General features: G+C 37.1%; 1 protein-coding gene across 2 annotated transcripts; it reads right to left on the minus strand.

The window, feature by feature from the left end:
• Positions 1 to 92: 92 nt before the first annotated feature.
• PCF11 (PCF11 cleavage and polyadenylation factor subunit) lies at positions 93 to 22984 on the minus strand. Of its 2 annotated transcripts, none has more exons than XM_044258428.1 (16): positions 22497 to 22984; positions 18660 to 18785; positions 16581 to 16769; positions 16057 to 16251; positions 14037 to 15154; positions 13457 to 13637; positions 12866 to 13349; positions 10755 to 12319; positions 9975 to 10074; positions 6510 to 6629; positions 5694 to 5799; positions 3834 to 4017; positions 2897 to 3052; positions 2557 to 2649; positions 2034 to 2069; positions 93 to 1201 (listed from the first exon to the last, which is right to left on the minus strand). In XM_044258428.1, exons 1-16 carry the CDS (start codon positions 22686 to 22688, stop codon positions 986 to 988), a joined length of 5061 nt encoding a protein of 1686 aa, XP_044114363.1. In that variant the 5' UTR covers positions 22689 to 22984; the 3' UTR covers positions 93 to 985. The 2 variants fall into 2 exon arrangements, with proteins under 2 accessions (XP_044114363.1, XP_044114364.1); XM_044258429.1 differs by having other exon boundaries at positions 13259 to 13349; positions 22497 to 22751.
• Between the last annotated feature and the right edge of the window lie 1928 nt (positions 22985 to 24912).

The raw sequence follows: 24912 nt of genomic DNA on the forward strand, positions 1-24912 counted from the left end.
GTGCCATGTTCATGTTAAAGAATGGTGATAAAGACATAAGAAAAGCCACATTTCTAAAGCCATTCAAGAAATAAACAGATACAAACCGGAAGTTTCTTCATCATTTCTATTTATTACATGTATGAATATTAACATCTCATGGTATCCATCTAATTCAGTCAAAACCAACAAAGGAAAAAGGTTAACCATGTTTCAAATGAACATTCTTACAGATTCCCCTGTAACTTAAAATAGAAATATGTTCATCTGCATTAAATCGTTTGACATACTTGAAAATGTCATTTAAAAAAAAAAATCACCTTTAGTACTTAAATATATTTGTTAATCGTTTGATGGCATCAGTGTCCAAGTTCAATAAAAGTTGCTTCATTAGATACTTTTCAAAAATGGACATCTGGATGGTTCTCTACAGCTAGAGAAATATATATGCAAAGTCTTATTTCGATTTTAAAATTTTTTCAAATCTGGCTTTTCTATTTGAGAAAAGTCCTGCAGTGCTCTCTCAGACCCCTCTTTTGAAGGATAAAACTAACCAGAATTTGCTTCTTTAGTCATGGGAAGCTACTAAAAAAAAAATCTTACGGTGAGGTTGCTGTTTAATTCCATTTTCACCCAATAAAAAGTACAGAAACACTGTCTTTATTTGATGGTGTGCATAAATATTACACTCCATGGATAGCAAAAATATTTTTTATTTATAATTTACAGTTTCACAAGTGAAAATCGTACATTTTTACACATACAATTTCATTTTGTTAAATTTGCACACATCTACAGAACTTTCACACAAGAAGCACCTGAAACTCTGCAGGCAGTAGGAAATGCAAATACTAAAATGTATTTATTAACCAAATGATAGCTGAAGGCCCTGCCTCAGCTAGACAATTTATATAGATATATGTCTATATATACATAAAAAATTCTTCACCTTCTATATCCAACAGCAGCTTTTTTTAAAAAGAAAAACATACCTTTCTCATTTTATTTAAACTGACTCGACTGTATCATTTTCTGTTTTAATTTCAGTGGGTGCTGCTATGCTTTCCTCTGTACAAGCTGGTGGGGTATCAATTCGTTCTTCCTTAACTTGGGGACTTTCACAGGGTTCCTGCAATTCGTTTTTGACAATGTTCAACATAATGTTCAAAGGGTTTTCAGCTGGTGTCTTGCTGGGAGACGGTGTACAATCAAATGAAGATGTCTACAAAATTAAAAGCTCTGTAAGTTCTGATTAAAGTTCAAAATACCACATTAAATGACTAGTTTTTTAAGACCCTTGTATGGGCAAAGAAACATACATATATCAAATCCAATTGAAATACCTCCTCCCCCATGAGACACGCCATGAAAGCAGCCAAATAAAGGGTATACATACTGAGCATTTAATATGTACTCAGCAATGATCTATGCCAAGAAAAGCAGTAACCAATTTAAGGCCAAAAGAAGTTGATCAGACATACCTCTATAGTTAACCCCATAAACATGGTAACTCCTACATATATTCTGGAATTTTTATGACTATCCTAATTTCAAATACTCTGACCTCACAAACCATCAAAATGTCCTAGAAAGTCTACTCTTTTAATGATCTAAATCAATCTTCCAAACTGCCTCCTGAACGGTTTGGTTTAAAGAAATGGGGTTATTCTCAAACATGAAAGTGTGAACGTCTAAGGTCAAGAGACATTTCAGATTTCACTTGTGATCATTTAAAAATTATTCCTATGTTATATGGCTAAAAGGGGGGGGCAGTTAAGTGCTACCCATTAACTCGAAACCTGTTCCCATCATGATCCTTATCTTCAGTTTCTCTAACATTTCACTAGGCCTACTGCTCTAGAATGGAATACAGAAATTTCAAAATTTAAATCAGATCCTATCAATCTAGCATGAATATTTGGTGAACAACCTAAATGATACATCAAAGCAGCTCAATACATCAATAAGGTTAAAATAGAAATATTGCTCTGATGCAAAAAATAACAAAATTTACTCATGTAAATGAAAACAAACCGTAACCAAAAAGAACTTACATTTTGATAATCTTCATAACATGATGGATGATAAATCTGAAGAAGAGAAAAAAGTAGGTATTCACATGTATATTCATTTCTAAAGGACTATTCTGATATGATTAATTTACACCAGAAAATAGCTATCTTTGAAAAGGTAACGAAACCAACTGTTACAAATGTGGGTTAAAAAAAATTCCATCCCAATTTCTCCTTTAATTTGCCTTATATGCTTAAACAGATAACATGATACACTCTGAAGACAGTAACAGTTCTTTATAATGAAATATAAACTCAAAATTAAAGTAGTGTTGTTAGGCAGAAAGAAGACTGACTAGATGTAGTAGACCCCATCTCGGTTTATCATTACCTAGTTACGCAACCTCTTATATAAAATAAGATGGCAAGATACCTTCCAACTCAAACACTGTAACTAAAGACAAACAACTTTCTTATAAAAATAAAAAAACAAACACTTTTCATTCAAAGTGGCAAGTTACCCCCTAAAAAATAATCTTAACACTTACAAAGAACTGGAAATTACCTTTCCATCTACTCTAATAGCATTCTTTAAATGCCATTCCTCCTCTTCTTCATCCCAGTATTGTTCAAATTGTTCTTGACAGATTTCACAACTCTAAAATAGAATCATAAAATGAAATTTACAGAACACATTCAATCACATGAGGCAAAAATATATAAACACTTTATTAAGTAGGAGAAGGAACTAAAGAGTTATCTGCAGTTCAATATATAGTAGAGATACAAAATAAGTTTTAAGGATCCTGCATTCTTCCATGCAAAAAGAGTTAACATTTCACTATTGCTGATCACTGATAAGGAAGCTGGGGCATTACCAGAGGTAGAAAATTTAATACTCTTACCTCAACTGCTCCAGCTGGTCCAGCAGGTACACTTTGGAACTCCTTTTCTTTAGCAGCCTCCTGAGTTTTGAGCACTACTTCTTCATGTACCTTTTCAAAAAACTGGCTCTTTGCACGTTCTTCTAAATCAGCTATTTCCTCGAATTCTATCCAGTCCTTAAAAGGAGTTGATTTAAAATGAGTATTTTTCATTTGTTTCTAAACTTTTACTGCTTATCTTTAATATAATGTATTGAAAAATGATACATTTGTCTACAAAACACTTCCTTTTTTAAAATTATACCTTCTCTGTGAACCCCCGTAACAGCCAACATAAAGCAACTACTGAACAATTAAGATTCTAATGTTCATTTTCCATTACCTCTATTATTACAAGTACTGATTTTAACAAGATAAATTTACCATGCAAATTTTACCAAAAAAAAGTCACAGGAAAATTAGAATTTTAGAATTGTAAGAAACATGTCCTACTCTTATCTCAACAAAAACCCAACACATACTCTTCAAATTATTTAAAAATACTTTTTATATTCTAGGGGTCAAATTCTATTCAGAAAACTCATAACTCCTAACAATTTAATTATTAAAAATTATTTTTATTAACATATAATGTATATTTGCCCCAGGGGTACAGGTCTGTGAATCATCAGACTTACACATTTCACAGCCTCACCATAGCACATACCCTCCCCAATGTCCATAACCCAACCACCCTACCTCTACCCCTCCACCCCTCAGCAACCCTCAGTTTGTTTTGTGAGATTAAGAGTCTCTCATGGTTTGTCTTCCTCCCAATCCCATCTTGTTTCGTTTTTCCCTTCCCTACCCCCACAAACCCCCGCCCTACCTCTTAAATTCCAGCAATTTTTAAACAAATACACTTAACGGTATGATTTAAAGGTTAAAACATGGATTGGAAGATATATTGATTACTTACAGTTAAACTGTAGTACCAACGCCTATGAGTGACTTTTCTGCTAACATCTTTTTCCGTTCTATTTTGCCGATAATGCCAGTCCAAGTGATCTGCGTATACGTCTGTCTGTGATGTTGTAAACCTCATTCCACAGGAGTAACACTGAATACCAGTGTACAGTCGATTTATAACACTATCATAACGTCTATTTTTAAAAATACAGAAATCATCTTTAGTTTTGCTGTCAGGGCTAAATGGCTTTTCAAAAAAAGGCACTTAAAAATATTTCAGTTTTCCGTATTTTAAAAATGGTGAAGCCATTATTACATAACAGAATGATGTTTCAGCCAAAAGCCTGCTGAAACAATACCCAAAAATCAGTATTATTCTCTAACAGTGTGTCAATAACCCTCTTTAAAATAACTTTGGTGAATTTTAGAATATGGGCCATGGTCTATCCTCTTATTGATAGGCCTGGTGCAGCTTTCTTTCCTTTCCAACTAAAAATGGATTGATCATCTGCAAACTGCCCTACCCCTCATCTAAAGAAAGGTGAAAGTGGTACAGAAGAAATAGTAATAGTATAGATTACTAAAATGAAAAATTAGACTAATGGGTAATTGAGGTTAGCATCAATTCTTAAAATTCTGGGCTCCCTATCTGGAAAGAAATAGGCATATAAACCAACTAACTGAACAAATATGGCAGTTATTAACTATTAATATTAAATAATGATTTAATAAAAAATGGTTTTATAACTATATGAGAAGAGTTGGTAGGACAGTAAAAGAGCTAGCTCAATCTTCATTTTCAAGAAGTGAAGAGATTGCCTAAATGTGATAAATCAAGAAATGTGACAAATCAGAAACACAGGAAATCTTTTAAGAAATAGAGAAATAAATGAAAGGAACCATAACTAAGAATTAAAAATAGTTAAAAAATGATTCTAGGTGAGTATTAGTACTAGAAGAAAAGGATGCCATCTTTTACGATAAACCTTTATTATAAGTCTTTCATTATAAAACTTTAATTATGTGAATTACTTTGAAAAAAATTTATTATAAAAGGTATAGCCATTAGGTGCCTATATTTTTATAAGTAGCCATAAGGATATAATGAGCCCATAAAGAACCTTTAAGGTTTTTTATATAAGCGATACAAGCAATAGACTATTAGGAAAAAATATGCAGCAAATGTTAAATGAGTGGTGATATGTGAGAAATGTAAGTTAATTTAATTGTCTTGATTTTATTTATTTGAATTTTCTAATTTCCTTTTTTTTTTTTTCCAAGTAGGCTCCATGTCAAAGTGGGGCTTGAACTCATGTCCCAGAGATGAAGAGCTGCATACTCTATGGACTCAGAATTTTCTAATGTTCTACAATGAACATGCATTACTTATGAAGTGAAAATAGATTTTTAAAAACTTTCTTAAATAACAGACTATAAAAATCTCATTTTCATATCTTCAAAGGCATAAGAATATCAAATACAGAAAAAAATGATTAAGAGAAATGAAGATATAAAACAAAGATGAGAGTATCAACAGGTAATATTTTAACTCCCCATATTCACTATACCAAACACAGACAGTAAAAAATAGTAATTCTGAGACGGCCTTTTGGCCTAAATTACTTGTGCAGCAGACATATTTTAAAATAATTTAAAAACTTAAAAACTTCCTTAAGTTTATTTTACATTTATTTCACTAATTTAAAAATAAGAAAAACAAGCTTCCTAAATTTTATAAACAGTAAGAGGGGTAAAGTGAATAGAACTAGTAATAATGTATTAAATTTTAATGTTTTAATTTTAATGTTAAATGTTTAAAGTCAATGTCCTTTTTATCTTGAAAAATTAGAAAGAAAATTAGATTACATACTGTTTCAATTCTTCAATTGTAAAATTGGTAAGATCTGGAACATTTTGATCTTCATTTTGATCTTCCTCCTCTTCAGGGGGAGGCTGAGCAGCAACTTCATTTACTTCTTCAATTGAAAAAAAGAAAACAGAACAAATTTCTCAATACCATTCTCTAAGCATTCTTCTCTTTTTTTTTTTTTTTTTTAAATAATTCAATATCTTTATTCATTACGAAATGACCACCTGAAAAGTCGAGTTACCATCTAGCACACATTTCACTATCCCCTATCTCCTTCCCTTCTGGTATCCACCAATCTGTTCTTTATGTCTATAAATTTACCATTGTTGTTTTGCTTGTTCACTTGTTTTGTTCAGATTCCACATATCTTAGCATTCTTATCACAGGGCAACACTACTGTTGTTATAAACCTAGAGAATCCCATCTTACCTATTCATTGTATTTACTGGCCAAGGAAACGAATATAATTCTTTATTTTGATAAATGAAATCAGGCCTCATTACTTAGAAGTCAATTTTCATGAAATTTTATTTCATCAATATTCAAATTATTTTAAAAAACTAAATGAATAAAGAACAGTGAAGAATCTGCATGATATTTGCAGGAATGTTAATTTAAATAATGCACTATAAAGGTATTAGTGCCATCTTAGAAAATTTTTGAAGAATCTCATTATTAATCTTATAATGAGATTGATTTTCAGAAAAAAAGTCAATTATTGTAAAAACTTTTATCATAACTTATATCATTATACTATATATACATCTTTGTAACTAACTGAAATTCTGTATAGATGAAGTATAGAACCATACTTACGTGCTGCAGCTGAATCAGGCTGAGACAATTTGAGAATTCCCGTTTTTAGCAGTTTTGAAAATAATTCATTTACATCCACCTGACTGAGATGATTATCAGGATATGCCTTAGGAAGACCTCCTTTAAAAAAATAACACTCTTAATTGAAAGAACTAAAAAATGCATATTATACTAAGCATTTTTTAAAGTTTTCTTCAAGATGCCTTATCATCAACAAATTTGAAAAAATCTTGTTAAGAATGAGTGTAATTATCTCAGAAGATCATCAAATGAACTTGTCATTTAGGTTAGCAGGTCATCATCTCTTAAAAATATATTCTAGGATAAATACTAAAACCTAACACTGAAAACACTGGTACTTTAAGTGTTTATAATAGAAATATTTTATGTGTTATTTTTAAAAAAAGTTATTACCTACATTTGCCTAATTAAATCCAAATCCATGCCAAAGGAAAAAAGAATACACAGAACAGAAAGCCTCATTCTCCCTTCTACTTAAAGCAGCACCACCTTTAGCTCCAACTTCCGCCTTTCTCATTTTCTATCTCTCATCTTATAACCATATTGGGAAAGACAGTTTTGTATAGATGAACAGACTGGTATCTCACAGCACAGGATTTCCAGGAGAGGGGAAAAAAAAAAATACCCAAAGCCTAAGTGAAAGGATTCCTGCCTCCATCCTCCTCCCATGACTACCCAAGGTAACTAATGCAAGATGAGCCACATGACCCACAGGGTACCTGCCCCTCTGACCTTTGCTTAAGCATTGCACTTGCAAAGAAGCTCAGGCTACTGCTGATCAAGCCCCATGTTGGGCTCCAAGCTCAGTGGTGGGGAGCCTGCTGGTCCCTATGCCCCTCTCCCCATTTGCTCACTCCCTCAAATAAATAAATAAAATTAAAAAAAAAAAAAGTCAATAAATCCTGCTATAATCATGTCTGGCATATAGTAAATAATCAATATGTTTAAATGAATTAATGAACACAGGGTGCTTGATGGCTTGGTCAGTTGGGCTTCCAACTCTTGATTTCAGATCGGGTTATGATCTCAGGGTTGGGGGCTCAGCGGGGAGTCTCCTTTAGATTATTTTCCTCTGCCCTTCCCCCTACTCTCTCTCAAATGAATAAAACTTTAAAAAAAATGAATATATGAGCATATAAGTATATTTACTACTAAGAAAGGGGTGTTTTTACTTTCATTTTAAAGAAATCTTAAGAGAAGCTGAATACAGAACAATGAATACTTTTCATATCTTTATTTTCTTTTAATAATTTTTTTTAAAGATTTTATTTATTTGACAGACATCACAAGTAGGCAGAGAGGCAGACAGAGGGGGCGGGGAAGCAGATTCCCTGCTGAGCAGAGAGTCCAATGCGGGGCTCGATCCCAGGACCCTGAGATCATGACCCGAGCCGAAGGCAGAGGCCAAAGGCAGAGGCTTATTAACCCACTGACCCACCCAGGTAGCCCTCCCATCTCTTTAAAAACAATCTGAAGTAGGAAGGCATAGCTAACATCTCACTCAATACCTCCAACCTAAAAGAAAAATCACGTATTTTCTGTGACATGGCTATGCCCTATATGTATACACATGCACACCACAAAGTTATAAACACAAAAAGAAAATTTGTTTTATTCTCCTACAAAAATGGAAAAAAAAAATTGCAGTTTTTTGCACACTATCTCATGCCACCTACCCCAACACAACAAATCCTCTACTCAAAAGGAAAAACTGAGGGGCACCTGCTGGGTGGCTCAGTTGAGTTAAAGCCTCTGCCTTTGGCTCAGGTCATGATCCCAGGGTCCTGGGATGGAGCCCTGCTTCAGGTTCTCTGTTCAACAGGGAGCCTGCTTCCTCCTCTCTCTCTGCCTGCCTCTCTGCCTACTTGTGATTGCTGTCAAATAAATAGACGGAATCTTTAAAAAAAAAAAAAAAAGTTCTAAAGGAAAATATATTAATATAGTAGAAGTTATAAAGTACTTTTCCATATATTACCTTATTTGATTCTCTTAAAAAAAAAAAAATCACAGGCGAATACTGACTTTGTTGTCTTCTGTCTACAGAGGAAGCAAATGAATCACAGAGAAGATATTTGCTTATACCCTGCCCCCTATAAAGTAGTATAGCTTCTAACATCCTGGTCTTCTGATTTTAGATCCCAATTCCTTAATTCCCTTTTCATTATAATGACAACAAACAACATAAAAAAACTAATTAATCCTAATTGTCAATCCAGAAATTTTTTTGAAAAAGCTTTCAAATTAACTGAATGAACTCTTGTGATGCCACAGTTTAAGAACTAAAGCATATGGGGTGCTGGATGGCTCAGTGGGTTAAGCCTCTGCCTTCCACTCAGGTCATGATCTCAGGGTCCTGGGATTGAGCCCCACTTCGGGTACTCTGCTCAGCAGGGAGCCTGCTTCCCCCTCTCTCTCTGCCTGCCTCTCTGCCTACTTGTGATCTCTGTCAAATAAATAAAAATCTTTAAAAAAAAAAAAAACTAAAGCTTGGCTAGGACTTCCCTAGTTACCTTAAAAGTTCTGGAAAACTTTTAAAACTTAAAAGTTCTGGAAAATTTCTTAAACTAAACAGTGCCACACTAGAGCATGTTTCTGAAAATGTCTGTTTTAATTATTCAGAAATAAAGCAAGTACCACTATAATTTGGCTGGGTAGTTCTCAGTACACTAAAACTTTGTAGTTGTTTTATAAATCACCATTATTTATATACTTCCTGTTATGCTAAAACTAAAATTCACTTTTAAAAGCTCTCATATCCAATACTGTTATTATATCCACAGCAATACTGTTATGCCTCACCCCACAGTAACAAAAGAGCTTATTAGGGGACCTGACTAGGGAGCCACACTTTTTTCCTACTTTTTGTTTTGTTTTTAAATCAGCCCTAGGCCCAATATGGAGCTTGAACTTACAACCTCAAGATCAAGAGTCAACATGCTCTACTGACTGAGCCAGATAGGTGCCCCATTTCTGTTTTTTTTAACACAGCATGTACAATTACTATTTGAGAGCCCATAAAGACATGAAAGAATCCACTTTATAAGGCAATGTTCCCAGTACTCACTTAATGTTTACTGGATTATCACATACACATAGGCACAGAACAAAAACTCAAAATATCACATAAGTGAGATTTCTGAGGTTTATCATCTATGTCATTTTACCTCAACACAAATGTCACCCTCCTACCCATCCCCTAAACCTCCCTTCTCTTTCTTTTATGGTCTACAAAATCCTGGCTAACCACCTCTAGCTTTAAACAGGATCAGTGTGAATAAACATCAACAATGTAAACTCAGAAAGAGAACAAAAAACTTCCAGCCAGATTAAATTTCTTTAAACTGTATATGCCCTCTCAAAATCATCATTTCCTAAAATCGATAAAGTAGCTACTCAACAAAACAATGTATGTTTGAAAAAACACAAAGTTCAGAAAGTACATACCTGAAGGATTCTGAACAAATGCTCCAGGATTTTGTGGATGAACCGGCAAAAACTGTTGTCCTTGCCCAAATGCTACCGGCTGGGCAACACCAGTAAGAACCTTTAAGAAAAACCTTGGTTTTAAGAACATCCTTTCTATATTTTAATTAAAACTTTTAACAATTTAAACATATATACTGAAAATATAATAAGGCCTGTTTTCTACAATAAAAGTTTACAAGTGTAACTTCACTGGGTCACTTCATTTCTAGACTTTCTACAAAAAAGGAAAATACCTTCCCTTACCTGTTTCACAACATTATAAGGAATGGAGAATGTGAAGCTTCCTAGAAAAGTTTAAGATACTATGCAAATATAAGGTAGCCAGTAACCTGTGTGACCTTACATGAACCACTTTACTAGTGCTTTCCCTTGTGTTTTCCCTTATTTTACAAACAGAAATGATAATCAGATATGTGACCTATACACAATCATAACAGCTAGTTAACAGCAAAGCTGAGGCCAGAACTCCTAAACTGACTCCTTCACAGAAATATCAAACCCTGCTTGAATTATCAATCTATAAATTCTTTTTTGATCACCCTGCTTGGTCGCCATACTTTGCATCGCAAAGTAGACTGTAAAAGACAACTATTGTACAGACATACAAATATTGTATTTGTTGTCCAGAGTGAAGTAGGACTTCTATATGTTGCTGCTATGTAAACAAATATCCCAAAATATTAAAAACAGTTCATATCTGCATATAACATCATTTTAGAATAACTGCAGCCATCTTACCTGTTGAGATGCCTGAATATTCCCCACTGTTATTGGAGCAGGTAAATTGCCAAAGTTTCCAAATTGGGAACTCTGTATATTCTTTTCATCAAAATAGTGTCCAGAAGCTCTGTTAAGGGGATTGGAGAAGCTCTGGTTTCCAGGGCCATGTGGTCCATTAAAATTTGGTCCTTGAGGTGAATCAAACATTTGTTCATGTCTTTGAAACTGTAGTCCTTGGGATGGGGCATTAAAAGCATTGCCAGGTGGATCATTATATGGACCAGTCTGACTGAAAGAGACTGATTCAAGCCTCTGTGAAGGATGATTGTCAAACCGTGAGCTTTGAAGACCAAGAGGAATATCGAACCTTGATGCTTGCTGGTGTTGTGGACCATCAAATCTTTGAGGTACACCATCAAATCTTGGTTGAACCTGCTGTCCAGGTGGTCCATCAAATCTCTGTGGGCCTGGCTGACCAGTTCTTTCAAATCTAGGACCTGGCTGCCCATGTAATCCATCATATCTGGGCAAAAGTGATGGCTGACCTGGTTGCCCATCAAACCTTAAAGCATGACAACCTTCAAATCTTGGACCACCTTGACCCAGAGGCCCTTCAATTCTCAGGCCACCTCCTGGCACAGAAGGACCCTCAAACCTCATTCCACCTCCCTGTTGGACTAACGGTCCTTCAAACCTGATCCCAACCCCTGGTTGACCATGTGGACCCTCAAACCTAAGGTTCCCACCAAGCTGATTATGTTGTCCTTCAAACCTCAAGCTGGCTACTGACTGACCATGGGGGCCCTCAAACCTCATTCCAACTCCCTGCTGTAGCAAAGGGCCTTCAAATCTGATCCCACCTGCTGGCTGACCATGAGGTCCATCAAACCTCATTGCAGCCCCTGATGGACCATGACCACCTTCAAATCTAAGTCCACCAACAGGCTGACCTCGGGGATTATCAAATCTAAGTCCACCCACAGGCTGACCATGCGGTCCCTCAAACCTTAGACCACCCACAGGTTGACCCCGATGTCCCTCAAACCTGAGACCACCCACGGGCTGGCCCCCTGGTCCTTCAAATCGCAAACCACCTGCAGATCCCTCAAACCTCAGACCAGGAGAACCTTCAAACCGAAAACCACCTCCTCCTGCTTGACCAATCGGCCCCTCAAACCGCAAAGGTGTCCCTACTGGTCCTGGAGGACCTTCAAATCTCAAAGGACACCCACCTCCTAGCTGACCTTGTGGTCCTTCAAATCTCAAAGGGCCACCTCCCCCCATTTGTCCTGGTGAACCATCAAACCGAAGAGAACCTGGTGTAGGAGGTCCATCAATTCTAGGGCTTAATTTATTAGGTCCGTCAAAAATCATCTTGGTTGGGCCATCTCTTGTTACTGATGGCCTACTAGGTCCATCAAATAATGGTCTATCTTCAGCTAAAGCTGTAAGTCGCTGATTTGTATCAAGGCCGGCAAATCTTGATGCTGGGCTATCTACAAATGGTTTATCTGAATCTTCATATCTAGGTCGCTTAAGTGGAAAACGATCATTGAATGGTGATCTCTGCTCTTCTCGTACACCTTTTAAGAAGGAAAAAAAAATGTTACTTTCCCTGGAATCTGAATTTTTAATCAAAGTATCTCCAATCTTCTACTTTCATGTAAACATTTAGCCAAAACTATCCAAAACTATCTCACTTTATTATGGGGGAAGGAAAAGACAGCATAATCAAGCAGCAGGTAAAAGAATGCCCGCTGGAGTCAGACACACCTGGGTTAAAAAAAAAAAAAAAATCCCCATTCTGTCAATTAATTATTTGACTTTGAGAGCAAGTTATTTAACCTCTCTGGTCTTGATCCCTATCTGTAAAATGGGATAATACATATTTAATTGGGTTGTAAAGATTAAATCAGATTACATATATAAGGAACCTAAGAAAATACCTAACACACAGGGTGGCCTAGTAAATATTAGCTCCCTTCCCTTCCCTTTGAGGGGAAAAAAACAAAACAAAACAAACAAAAGGTAGTCTGAACAGTCACAAAAATCCATCCCCACTTAGCTTGTTCATTTTCCCTTCACTGCTGTGTGATTCAATAGGCATAATCTGATTTAACTTTTTCTACCTTTAGCAGAGACTTGCTCGTCATGTCTTCTCCGGCCCTCATGGGGTGAAAGATTCTCAGCATAAGTACGACTCCCAGATATAGGAGAAAGACGTCTTGCTCTTTCACTAAATTGTTCTTTTCTGTCAAACTGTGCTCCACTATTCCTACTTGCATGTTTACTTTTGGATGGCTCACATTCTATTCCAGACAACAAGGCATCAGTCAAAGGGTAGTCAAAAATATCAGGATCTAAGAGATCAAGTCTTGGAAATGAATGCTGAACCTGTGTCCTTTTCAGTTTTGCTTTATGTTCATAGTAGGTTAATTCAGCATCAGATAAGAGAGGTTTCTTTTTTAATCCACCTTTATTTTCTTCTGTAGGACTATCCCGTACACTGCATCTATGTTTACCTTCTTGATACTGAAATAGCTGTCGAATTTGATGCACAACAACAAGGAACTCATCCTGTGTAATTTCACCAGATGCTAAACGTTCACTCGTCTGTGTAGGGGTGATAAAAGGAAATCAAATATTTTAAATATAAAAGTACTTAAAAAAAAAAACTTAGACAAAAGAGAATAATGACTACATGTGATCATAGTAACTACCTTTTGAAGTAATTCTCTTTTGCTTGCAAGAGTTAACTCTTTAGGAATCTGAAGATTGGCATCTACACTTAATCGATGCTGCTGCTTTGGGGCCCGAGGTGACAAAATTCCTTTAGTGCTTGACCAGCTCTCCCTATGCCTTAGATGAGGAGATTTACTATGTTCATCACCCTGTTGTAAGCTGGAACCATAAAAGCAGTATGTTACAGTTGATAAAAAATTTTTAAAATTTCTCAAAACCATATTCCAAAAGAATCTGGTTAAAATAAATATATTTAACTATAAAAGTTAAACAATTAAGAGCACAAAATCTGAAGTCAGGAAAATCACACATGAATTCCAATTTTTCCATGTCCTAGATGTGCAGCGTTAGGTAGACTAGTTAACCTTTTTAAACTTCAGTTTCCTTAACTGTAAAACAGGAATAATAATGGTATTTCATCCAGAGAGTTTCTATTTATTAATAAATAGAAAAAATAAGTACTAACTATAGCATCCAATAAATATCAACCAATTTTTAAATTAACACATTTCAAAATGTACAATTTATTTTCCTTGATTAAAAATGTTAAAATCCTACCTTTTATTTTCTTCCCAACCAGATTTCCATCTTTTGGTAGACTTGGAACTTTGCCAATTTTCTACATTCTCCTTTGGTTCAGTGCCCGACTTTGTAGAATGTTGATTTGCACCTTCTTGTGGTCGTTCCTCTTCAGTCTTTTTTATTCTCCTTGGATCTCGAATATCTTGTTTATTACTTCTCTTGGCATTTCGCTCTTCCCTAGAAGGTAGCGTAAACTCTTCCATATGTGACTGCTTAACTCCTGATTGCCGAATCTTACCAGCTTTGGGTGTCGAAGTTGGAGACATACTCCTCTGCCTTCGTTTGGGTGACCGCCTATCTCTTCTCTTCGGAGAATGTATAATTGGTGACCGAGACTTGGGTGATCTCGATCTTGATCGCTTTCTAGTACTTGATCTCCCTGGTTTTGTCCCTTGTTTTTCTGATTCGTCTATTGTTGTATCCTGCTTTTGTACGATGCCATTGATGATTTTATTTCTACTTCCAACCAGTCTGTGTTCAGATGATTTCATGTGCTCATCTTTATCCTTTTTTTCTGTAGTTTTTCTCTTCTCTTTTACATCATCATCTTTGCTATCAGTCTTATCCTGAAGATGTTTTTTTAACCTCGGATCTCTCTTGCTCATATCAGACACCCTTGCAGTTTCAGATTCTTGATTTTTCAAGTCTTTTGTGTGGGATAATTTGTTTTTCAAAGGTGATGGTGATTTAGATTTAGATTTAGATTTAGAATCTAATTGGTCAAGTTCTTTCTTGGTTATTTTTTCACCTGATTTACTTTTCTCTTGCTTGGATGAATTTAGTTTTTCAGAGGGTACAGTTTTGCTTGTCTTAATATCAGACTGGCTCAATGTGTTCATTAGGAATTCTTTCCTGTGACTCTGATCCTTTCCATGCGAAGAATGTTGACTCATCCTATTAAGACGGGGATCCCGATTAGTTCCTTTCAAATCCTGAATTTGTAAGGATGGACCTGGACGGCTTTTCTCAGGTTGCACAGGAACCTGATGGGGAGGTTTAACTGCCATAGGGGCAATTTGTGGAACATGTAATTTGGATGGTGCTGATCCAGGACCTAAGTTGGATGTCTCCTGCTGAACACTAAGAGATACTGCCTGAAATACAAAATAAATGTTCATGTTAATACATAAAACATGAAGATTTTTTGTCAGGAAATCAAAACCTAAAGAATGTAATGTTTATTCAATAAATCCATTCAATAATACATTTATGCTATATACTTCTTGTGTTCAAGTAGCGATTAAAATGAAAAGAAGAGAAAGTCCATGTACTTTTGGAGCTTCTTGTTTCTTACTAGTCCTTTATTTGGGGTTTTCATAATATTTTCCTAATTATTCAGGATTCTGAGCCAGACTTCTACTAAGAAACTGCTAAATAAATCACTGTATCCCAAGTGCACAAGTGTCAAAGAGTCATTCCAGCTAAATTTTAGGTCATAAAATTTATTTCCTCCTAATGTCAATGATAATGAACTTAGAAAATTTTGCCTTCCTCTACTTCCTCTCAAATTCAAGTGTTAAGTAAAAGTGACTTAGTAAAAGGTCATTCATGCATGGGAATAGGTAATCTTCCTGCCCTCCTTACTTTTGTGACGACTTTTCTTTTGTAGGCTTCTAAGAACCAGATTTCTACTCATGAAACCTAAGCTCAAAAAACATTAAAGACTATGTAAAAACATTCACAATAACCCACCTACCATGTTGGGACAGGTATCAAATTCCCATATGTTAATAAAACTAAGGTGCTATCTTAAAAGATAGCAACTAATAGAAAAAATATTTGGAATAAAATAGTGTAGTTTACATTCAAGTGACTTTTACAATAAGGAATTACAAATTTGGTCAAACATACCATAATCTGCAAAATTAAAGTGGGAAAAAGAACATACTACTAATAAAAATAACTTGTTTATACAATTCAAACACAAAATACTAATTACTTCTCTTTACCAGAAGATAGGTTTAAAATATTTAAAATGCCAATATCTTCTACTTACCAGTTGTGCCTTAGCTTGCTCTAGCTCAAGCTCCAGCTTTTTCTGCTGAAGTTCTAACAACTGTTTTTGTTTTGCCAGTAACTGCTGCCTTATTAGTTGTTCTTGGGTAAGATTCTTCTGTATATCAGGAACAATTGGAGGAGTGGAGATGCTAGGGGAACTGACCACTGTGCCAGGTGTTGAAGGCTCTTCAGGCTATAAGAAAAAACAGTGGGTTAAAAAATATATATATTTCACAGCTAAAAAAGCAGCTAAGGGGAAAAAAAATTATCAGCTTATCTCTTAAATACTATCCATAATCATAAATGGCCAATCATGTTTAAAAGCACACAGAAAATTTTTCAAAAATTTAAAAACCAAAGTAAGCATATTATGTGATACCTAAATAAGGAGAATGTATTTTTAAATACACTGTGAACCTGAGTGGAAAAACATTTTAACTATACTGACTCAGCACAGGGCAGTCTTGAGATTTCTTTCCAGCGAGCAATTTTTGATAAATCAAAATTCATATGAAAACTTACCGATTTATTTAAAAATTTAGGATTCACATGGATGCTAGATGTATTCACATTGGGGGGCAGAGGTTTAATGGGCCAAGCAGGATCTAACGAATTGACTCTGACATCCAGGGCATAAAGTTTCTTCAAAGGGAATATTTCATCCCATGTGGAACGTAATTTAAATAAACTTTTTCTAGTATTTTCATCCACCTAGAACAACAGAACAATTCTATGGCTTGTTAAGTTACTATAGAATGTTTTAAAATATTAAGTATTAAAGCTACATAAACCTGTTCTACTCGATATAGCAAACATTCTACTCATTCACAAATATACATAACAATAACTTACTAAAGGTGTATTTGGTTTGTAAACATAAAGAAATTCCTCCCTCAAAAAAAAAAAAAAATTGGGAAAATTAGTCGCTATCCCCTGGCCTGTATGAAAGCAAACTAAGCAGTAATTTATAGTTTTAATAGTACAAAATGTTTCCAAATTTTAGGGACTGACACAGTTACTCTTAAGTTACTTAAGTTTACTTAAGTTACTCTTACTCTGAAAAAAGTGTAAAACAACTAGAAAATAGGCTTAAACTTTATTAAAACAAAACTAACTCACTAACCAATTTCCTGCAATACATTTGGTTGGCATCTATGAACAAGTTATTTGTGGTATGGAAGTCACCTTAAAAATTGAAATTCACGAAAATCCTACCCACTGATGAGTTTCAGTTTTATATAATTTATCTGCTTACCTGAAGCTGTAGTCTTCCCATGCTTGTGATGGGAATAATAACAATGATATTCAAAAACTAGCTATCACAGAAACCTAGTACTTGGAAAAACGGAGTTAGAATTTTATCTTTAGGTTAAAACCTTGACCGTATTCAAGTTTTTAGAGAATTATATTTACTATAAAGTCATTTTCATCAAATGCAGTATCAAGGCCCTATTAAATCCAATAAACGGTATTCTACCAAAAACCCAACTAAATTTGAACATAATGAAAATGAAACCAAGAGGCTAGTTTAGTTCCCCAGAAGTTGGGGTCTCCTTCGACTACAGCTTCAGGTAAGCAGTACTTAGCCAAGGTCTATAATATACTATTAACAAGCTTCTTAGTAAAATTTGAAATACAGCTTTCCAAATTTCTTCTGCATATACTAACTATTTTTTCTAGGAACTTAAAAAAAAAAATTACTCCAAGTAGCAGCTACACATTTTCTGTTCTTACAAACAAGTAAAATCTCATAATAGTTCAAGATAATCCCAGTTCCCCAAGTCTGACAACTAAGAGTTCTCCAAACACAGCAGATGCAGCTAATAAAAGAACTATCAATTTTTTGTTAGGAAACATACTTAAAACTAAATTGCTTATAAATGTCAGTGCTAAAGATAAAGCCTTCCAGGAAGAGAACTGATTACTCCAGCAAATCCCTTGCCTCTATTAACAAAACTATCAGATACAATGTTATGCAAGGAATCTGCCATCTCTAGGTATAGAAACTAACAAGCCTTTCTTCTAAACACTAAGTGAGAGTTAAAAGTATTTCCAAAATAACCTGAAGCAATTAACTAGCCCACCATTCACACATACCTAGAACATTCACATAAAACATACTTGAACAAAGAAACAAGAGAAAACATTTCTAGGAAGAAAAAAAAAAATCACAGAAGTTTCAGGCACCAATCAAAGGTTGAGACACACTGGAAAATTATGCTTTTCTTTTTCTGATAGGAATAGTCAACATCCTAACACCAGAAACCTAAACAATGACATGTGAAGTACTCTTGACAGCTTCAGATCTTTTTGCCCACTCCTAGTGATGGAACAGATCTTCAATCAAATGAACAAACACAATTAAAAACAAAACAAAACAAATTCTAAAAGCAAACCCATCTATTCTTGAATGGACAATGTAAAACTCCTAGAACCTGCTTTAAAAATCTACATAAAACACTAACTTTAGAATGGTCCTTGATAAAGATCCAAAAGAACAAAACATTTCACCACCCAAGAAAACCCAACACAAAGACAGTATTTATTTCATCAGGAACACATTTTTTTAAAAAATTCAAATGTTTCTAAATGCATATATACCTTTTCAAACACACAAATAAATGTTGCAACTAGATTTTTAGTAAAGGCAGTGAGATACTCTCTTCCAACGTTTTTCACGATAGAATCCATAAGGTACATAACAGGAAGCTTCTCTGAGGAAGGAGCCTGAAGTGATAAAAAGAAACTGAGAAGTTTAGTATAACGAATTGTCACCACACCATAGAATTACTTTTAAAAGTGAGATTTCAAACCTACAATACAGAGAATTCCATTTTCATTGACCCTAAATACTTTTGAATTAACCTTTATGAAACTTAAATGTTCAACCAAGTTCTCATCTCTTACAATGATCTTTAGTTGAGCATATAAAGTAAGCTCAGAACTACAAGAAAAACTGTAACCTTTAATACATTTAACATTCAATGGAATGTCAGGTTCATATGGTAAAACAAAAACAAAAACAAAACCTGTGTTTTAAGTGACCACAGGGTAATAGGGGTATTTTCTGTAACCCAAGTGTAAGTTTTTGTGACATTAACTTATTATAGTGTGCATAGACTCAATGAAGTTTCCAGACTTCTGGCAGAAACCCTAATTTCCATAGGCATATTTTATATGTTAAAGTCTATCATACTTTTGTTACCTGTAAAATCATTAGGATTACTTCTCTATAATCCAATGAACAAAGAAATTAAGTACACTTCACATATGAAGTTAATGGCAAAAAACACTCTTGCACATGAACATGCAGGAAGGTGCAAGTTGTTACTGATACAAGAAAAACTGGATGGAGCAGCTGCTGAGTCATGTAAATCAGGTCGAACTTGACTCTGGAAACCAGGTTTTGTCCTGAAGATTTTCTTCACAGCATGGACTCTCCGTCGAAATATTTTTCCTCTGACATGCACAAACCAGAGTTTCTAAATTTGTGCAAAGCCAGTGTAGTGATGCTGATACAGGTAGCCCTTTCCAAAGCAAAGCAATGTTGCCCCAGTTCAACTGCAATGCCTACCCAGCACTGGCTTTTAGAATGTACAGCAAATTTCCAGAAAGCATCAGCAGGTTCACAGACTTGAGGAGCATTAAGACACACCATATAAACTAAGTGTTAACTCCAGCTCCATAGGAGCACCCATGATTTAAAAACAAAAACAAAAAAAGTCATCCCCATTTATCCATCCCATGTGTATTGGAATCTTAACCCTGAACAAAACTTACCCATAGCTACCTGTAGCTAGGGTAGGCTCACAGTTCTGCAGTACACAATGCCATTATTTCACAAAACCAATTGCCCATACAAGTGTGTGGAAGTGCTCTTGCTTCTGATAACACCTTTACAAAGTTGGCCAAGGAAACCCTCGAATAGCTCTGTATGAAAAATTTCTTTACGGTCCTTTCTAATTAAAGGGTTCACAAGGCCACTGCATGTGGGTCAACTAGTAAATATCAACATGTCAAATGCTTTATTGCTGTGTCTTTTTCTTACCATGTTATGTTTTACACCATTTTAGTCATTGTTGTACTTATGAAGACAGGCTCTCTTTAAAACCAAAATCTGTTCAGTAGGCTAATTTTTTATTGTACAAGTGAATCCTGTATGTAATTTTTTTTCACTACTACTGCCTCATGGGAAGAGTTAAATTAGGTGTGAATCCTTAAGTTTAGTAACGCTGAGACGCTAAGAGAATAAGGACACAAACATTCGCCTCCAGAAAACACAAAACCAAGCCAGTTTGCTACCAAATGACAGAAAATCCCTCCCCTCACCCTCAATCCCAACCCTGATTATTTCCCCGGTGACTTTTACATCTTTTCCTCAACCTGGCTTTCCAAAAATAACCAGGAAACGTGTGCCAAAAAAAAATTAAAAAAATAAAAAATAAATTCAGCTTTTATCAGCAAATAGTCCATCTATTTTCACCACTCTGTGTAGCCATACACAAATACAAATTTTAATGTGGTCACTATAGTCAGCATTTAGTTTTCACTTCTCGAAGGTCTTCAGGATCCATTAAAAACCAGCAAGGAAACTGTGGAGTGACAATCTAAACTGCTAAATATTAGGCTCTGTGGATATTAGTAATCCCGAAGATACTAGGTAATTAGATTTTTTTAATCAATGTTATTTTTTTTTAAAGTGCAGTTTCTTTTTAAAAAGGCATTCAATGTCAAGTTAAGCCTTCAACAAGGCAGAAACTAAGTCTTCACGTCCAACATGTTTGTGGTATCAATAAAAAGGATGTTGAGTATGAGGAATGCTTCCTTCTTAAGTCTCATACTTTAAAAAAAAGAACAATAGCTGTTTCAGACATTCACAGGAAAAGGTGAATGAAGACTTGTATTTTAGCTGTCAGACTGAGCATGACAAACTTGTTGGGCCCTTAAAAACAAAACAAATAACCTTTACTTTTTGTCCTCTTTAAATTAAGGAATGAAAGGACCACCTGAAACCGTGTATCTTGTGAACAGATTTACCCAAAAGAGTGGATGGAACCTAAAGAATGAACCCAAGTCACTTAAAGACTTTTGTTTAAAACACACAACCACGTAGATAAAAATAAGTTCTTGGAAACAGATTCTACACCTTACAAAGGTAAATAAAAAAGACAAGTACATATTTTATATGTTTTATTCACAAATTTTATAATACCAGTCACACATTTCAAAACCATTTATTAGAGTCAGACCACTCAGTTGTACACTAGACAGAAACCGCCTCTAAACAATATATTGGTGGTTGTTGTTAAAGTGGCCTTTTAAAAGGGGTTCACTCTGCTAAAAGGAGGCTCATCCTGTTAATTTCAATCACTAACAACTAGAAAAAACTAAACCGTAAGTACAAGCTTGAAAAATAACTTAGAACGTAATACTGGGAAGCTATTAAAACTCATTATGGTAACTAAGTTTAACAGTAACTTAAATGACATATCGCTCCCACATGAATCCACAGAAGAGGAGGACTACAGGGAAATAAAGGGTGGCAGAGGACCACTTCTGTCAAGGGGTGAAGAAAAGCACGTCTTCACTATCAGGGAAGGGAGGAAAAGAGAAAAGGAAGAGGAGGAGGGACTGAACTTTTCAAAAAAAACTACAAGTTACGTGTTACCCACTGGGCCAGTTCTCCACCTACAGGTTGGATAAGATCTCCTCCCCCCACCCAAACCCCACCCTCACCCCCATTTCCCGTATTTTGGGGCAAATTAGACCCTCCGATAGGAGAATACAATTTACATCTAGCCGCCCCCACCCCAAAACGGGGCTGACGGGTGTGAGCAGCTGCCTGGCTGGCAGGGAATGGATTCTCCTCTCTTCCCTTTCGCATCATGTGCTTTTCAGGCGCCATGTTGGGCTCCTAACAGGCGGCTGCTCCACTCGGGGCCAATTCCCTATTCCCACCCACCAACAGCTCGCTCCCAGGTCCCCCTTCACCTCCTTCCAACCCACAGAGCACAATTACCCAAAAGGGTACGGGGGGGGGGTAGGGGGGAGGACTGGGAATAGGAGACCCACCACCCCACCCTCCCGGGGGTTTAAAATGGTTTTAACTCTTACTTCCCCACACCACAAACTGCCTTTTAAGTCTCCCCCTCCCCAAAGGGCTCTATTCAAAGCGTGAGTGTCGGGATATACAATGCGGTGGCCTAAATAGGGAGTTGGTAAGCGGAAGTGGGACTCCACCCTTTATCCTCCCCACTCCCTCCCCCACGAGAGAGGCCCACGCTCGAAGCCTGGGCCAAAGACCGAGCCTGAGTTGGAGGTGGAGGGTTGGAGAGGAGGAACACTGTCCCCCTTTGGATGGAAGCGAGACCTGGGATGAGGCTGACACTAAAATCAGGGAGTATTAGAAGAATAGGAGGCTGCGGGGTGTATAAAAACCTTGGCGGTTTGGGCCTCGATGAGAGAGACGATCTCCTTGGCGAAGGGCAGGTTCTCCTCGGCTAGAATGGTCAGCATATTGATGTGCGGTTTGCTATTGAAGGTCAGGTCTTCGAGTGATGATTGATAATCCCGACAGGCGTCCTCCCGGGCCCCCGCAGTACCGGCCTCGGCCGGCGTCTGCTCTGACATTGCGCCGCGGCCCCCCTCCGAGGTCCGCCGCAGCTGAAGCTGAAGCCGCTCTCGACACCCCGCCTCCCTTCCGACTCCTCTTCCTCTCCCCGGGTCTCTCGCGGCTCCGGCTTCACCACATGCTGACCGCGGAGGGGGGTTGGGGGACGACACAGGGGGAACCTCGGGTATGAAACGCCGCCGTCTCAAGGGTGATCTCCGTCCACTTCCAGCCGCCACAGACGCTTCTTTCTCCACAGACACAAAATGGCGGCGGTAGTGGCGGCTCCAGCTCCGAAAATGTCTGTGTTCCCAACCGCTGCGTCGTGCGAAATGAGCAAGGGGAGGGGAAATGTGCGGTAAAAGGGCGGGGCCGTTGGAAACGCCAGGCGTGATTGGCTCAGCCAGCAACGTCACAAGGCCCGCCTTCGGGCCTTCCGCAGGACGTCCTGGTACCGCCTTCTTCTACAGGCCCTACCCGGGCTTTCGCAACACCTCCTGTTCAGAGGTGCGGTAAAAAAGACGGCCCCTCTCATTGGCCGATTCATAAGAGACTGTTCGGTCATTTGTTACCATAACAACCCATTCAGGGAGGCCAATAGGCTTGGGGAAGGCTGTTCCCGTGGCCCAACCCTACCAGTTTAAGGGAAAAGCTCAGCCGTTCCCCGTCTTCGTCCCTCCCTCCTCAATCCTCTAGCCACTGAGCAATTCCGTCAATCGTCCTACCTCCCTCCTGCCCGGCGTCCGCGGCCCAGCAGTGGGGGCCGAGGGGAACCAAGGTTTTCAGCCCGCCTCACCCTTCCTCGCTGCTTGTGATTCAGGTGCTTCTCATTGCGAGAGCCAGGGAGGGTCCAGCTGCGGGGCAGATTGTCACTCCCGGAGCCGAGACCCGGAATGAGATGCTGAATTACCCCCGACCTGAGGAAGAGTCGTTGGAAATGGACTCCAGCACAGTGCTTCCCACAAACAAAAACATCTAGGCCGGCTTTCTTGAGTCGAATCCCTAGGAAAATGCTTTTATTTAAGAGGTTGTGTGCAAAAGGCTTTTCCCTAGGGATTTGGCGATCTGGGGGAGCCTGCCCAGATTTGTAGGAAGGGTTGTTCACAATGGCCACATCCAGCCTCGAGCCTGATAGCTTCTCTCTCTCGGGCTTCACTTTCGAAACAGCCTAAGAATACGCTATTTGGGGCACGCAGGGAAAAAAATACACATTTTTCTTGCAAGTGTCTTACTAGACCTTTAAAATCCTGTTTGGAGGCTGGTAATGATGGTCTCGAAACAAAGCATTCAATAGTTCCGCCGTGGAGCTTCATCATAGCACGACAAACTGAGAGGGTGTGTTTTGTTTTGTTTTGTTTTGTTTTGATGTAGTCTAAAAAAAAAATAAAGGTATTAATTACATAAAATTTGCTTCACGATTGTCCTCCTTTGACTACTAGGCTCTGCAGAGATAATTTGTTCCCTCGTAGAAACCGCCCTTAATGAATTCCTTTATTTGTCGCATATAAAGAAACATTTTCATGTCTCATTTTTGTTTGGCTTTGAGTTTTTTAAAGCAACTTTATTGAGGTATAATATACTGTAAACTACACATACTTAAAATGCACAAGACTGTTTGACATGATAATGAGCTTGCATGTGATACCTCATATGAATGAGAAGTAAAAACCTGGGGAAGCGAGTGGTCTTTTCTCGTTTGAAGCTAAGAAATATTGTTGAATAGGTTTTATGGATTTCAGTAATTTCATACCACAGTTAGTGGTGATATTTGTTTATTTAAGTAGACTCTAGCCCTCCCCCCCTGGAGCCAGGGACCTGAACTCACCACCCTGGTTTTAATACCTGAGATGAGATCAAGACCCAACCACCCAAATGAGCGCTTGTGGCTATTTAGATGTCATAGACACAGTTAAAGGAACTTTCAAAGTTCCTGTTTTCTGGAGGGAAATGTGGAGGTGAAGTAATCCTCCAATAGTTTTCCTTGTAATTTTAAAGGCGAATATAGTTACTAAACTTTGAGTTATAAAAGCTGTCTATCTTTAGGGCACCTGGGTGGCTCAGTGGGTTAAAGTCTCTGCCTTCGGCTCAGGACATGATCCCAGGGTCCTGGGATCAAACCCAGCATTGGGCTTTCTGCTCAGCGGGGAGCCTGCTTCCTCCTCTCTCTGCCTACCTCTTCTGCCTGCTTGTGATCTCTCTCTGTGTCAAATAAAATAATAAAATCCTTAAAAAAAAAAAAAAGCT

Source organism: Neovison vison, chromosome 7, assembly GCF_020171115.1.
Source record: "Neovison vison isolate M4711 chromosome 7, ASM_NN_V1, whole genome shotgun sequence".
Lineage (NCBI taxonomy): Eukaryota > Metazoa > Chordata > Mammalia > Carnivora > Mustelidae > Neogale > Neogale vison.

Coding starts and splice junctions, on each gene's coding strand:
- PCF11 (XM_044258428.1), bottom strand. CDS start 22,688: ATGTCAGAGCAGACGCCGGCCGAGGCCGGTACTGCGGGGGCCCGGGAG. Junction 6,630..9,974: donor ATTTGTTCAGAATCCTTCAG/GTATGTACTTTC, acceptor ATTTTTTTAAAG/GAGGTCTTCCTAAGGCATAT. Junction 2,650..2,896: donor GACCAGCTGGAGCAGTTGAG/GTAAGAGTATTA, acceptor ATTCTATTTTAG/AGTTGTGAAATCTGTCAAGA.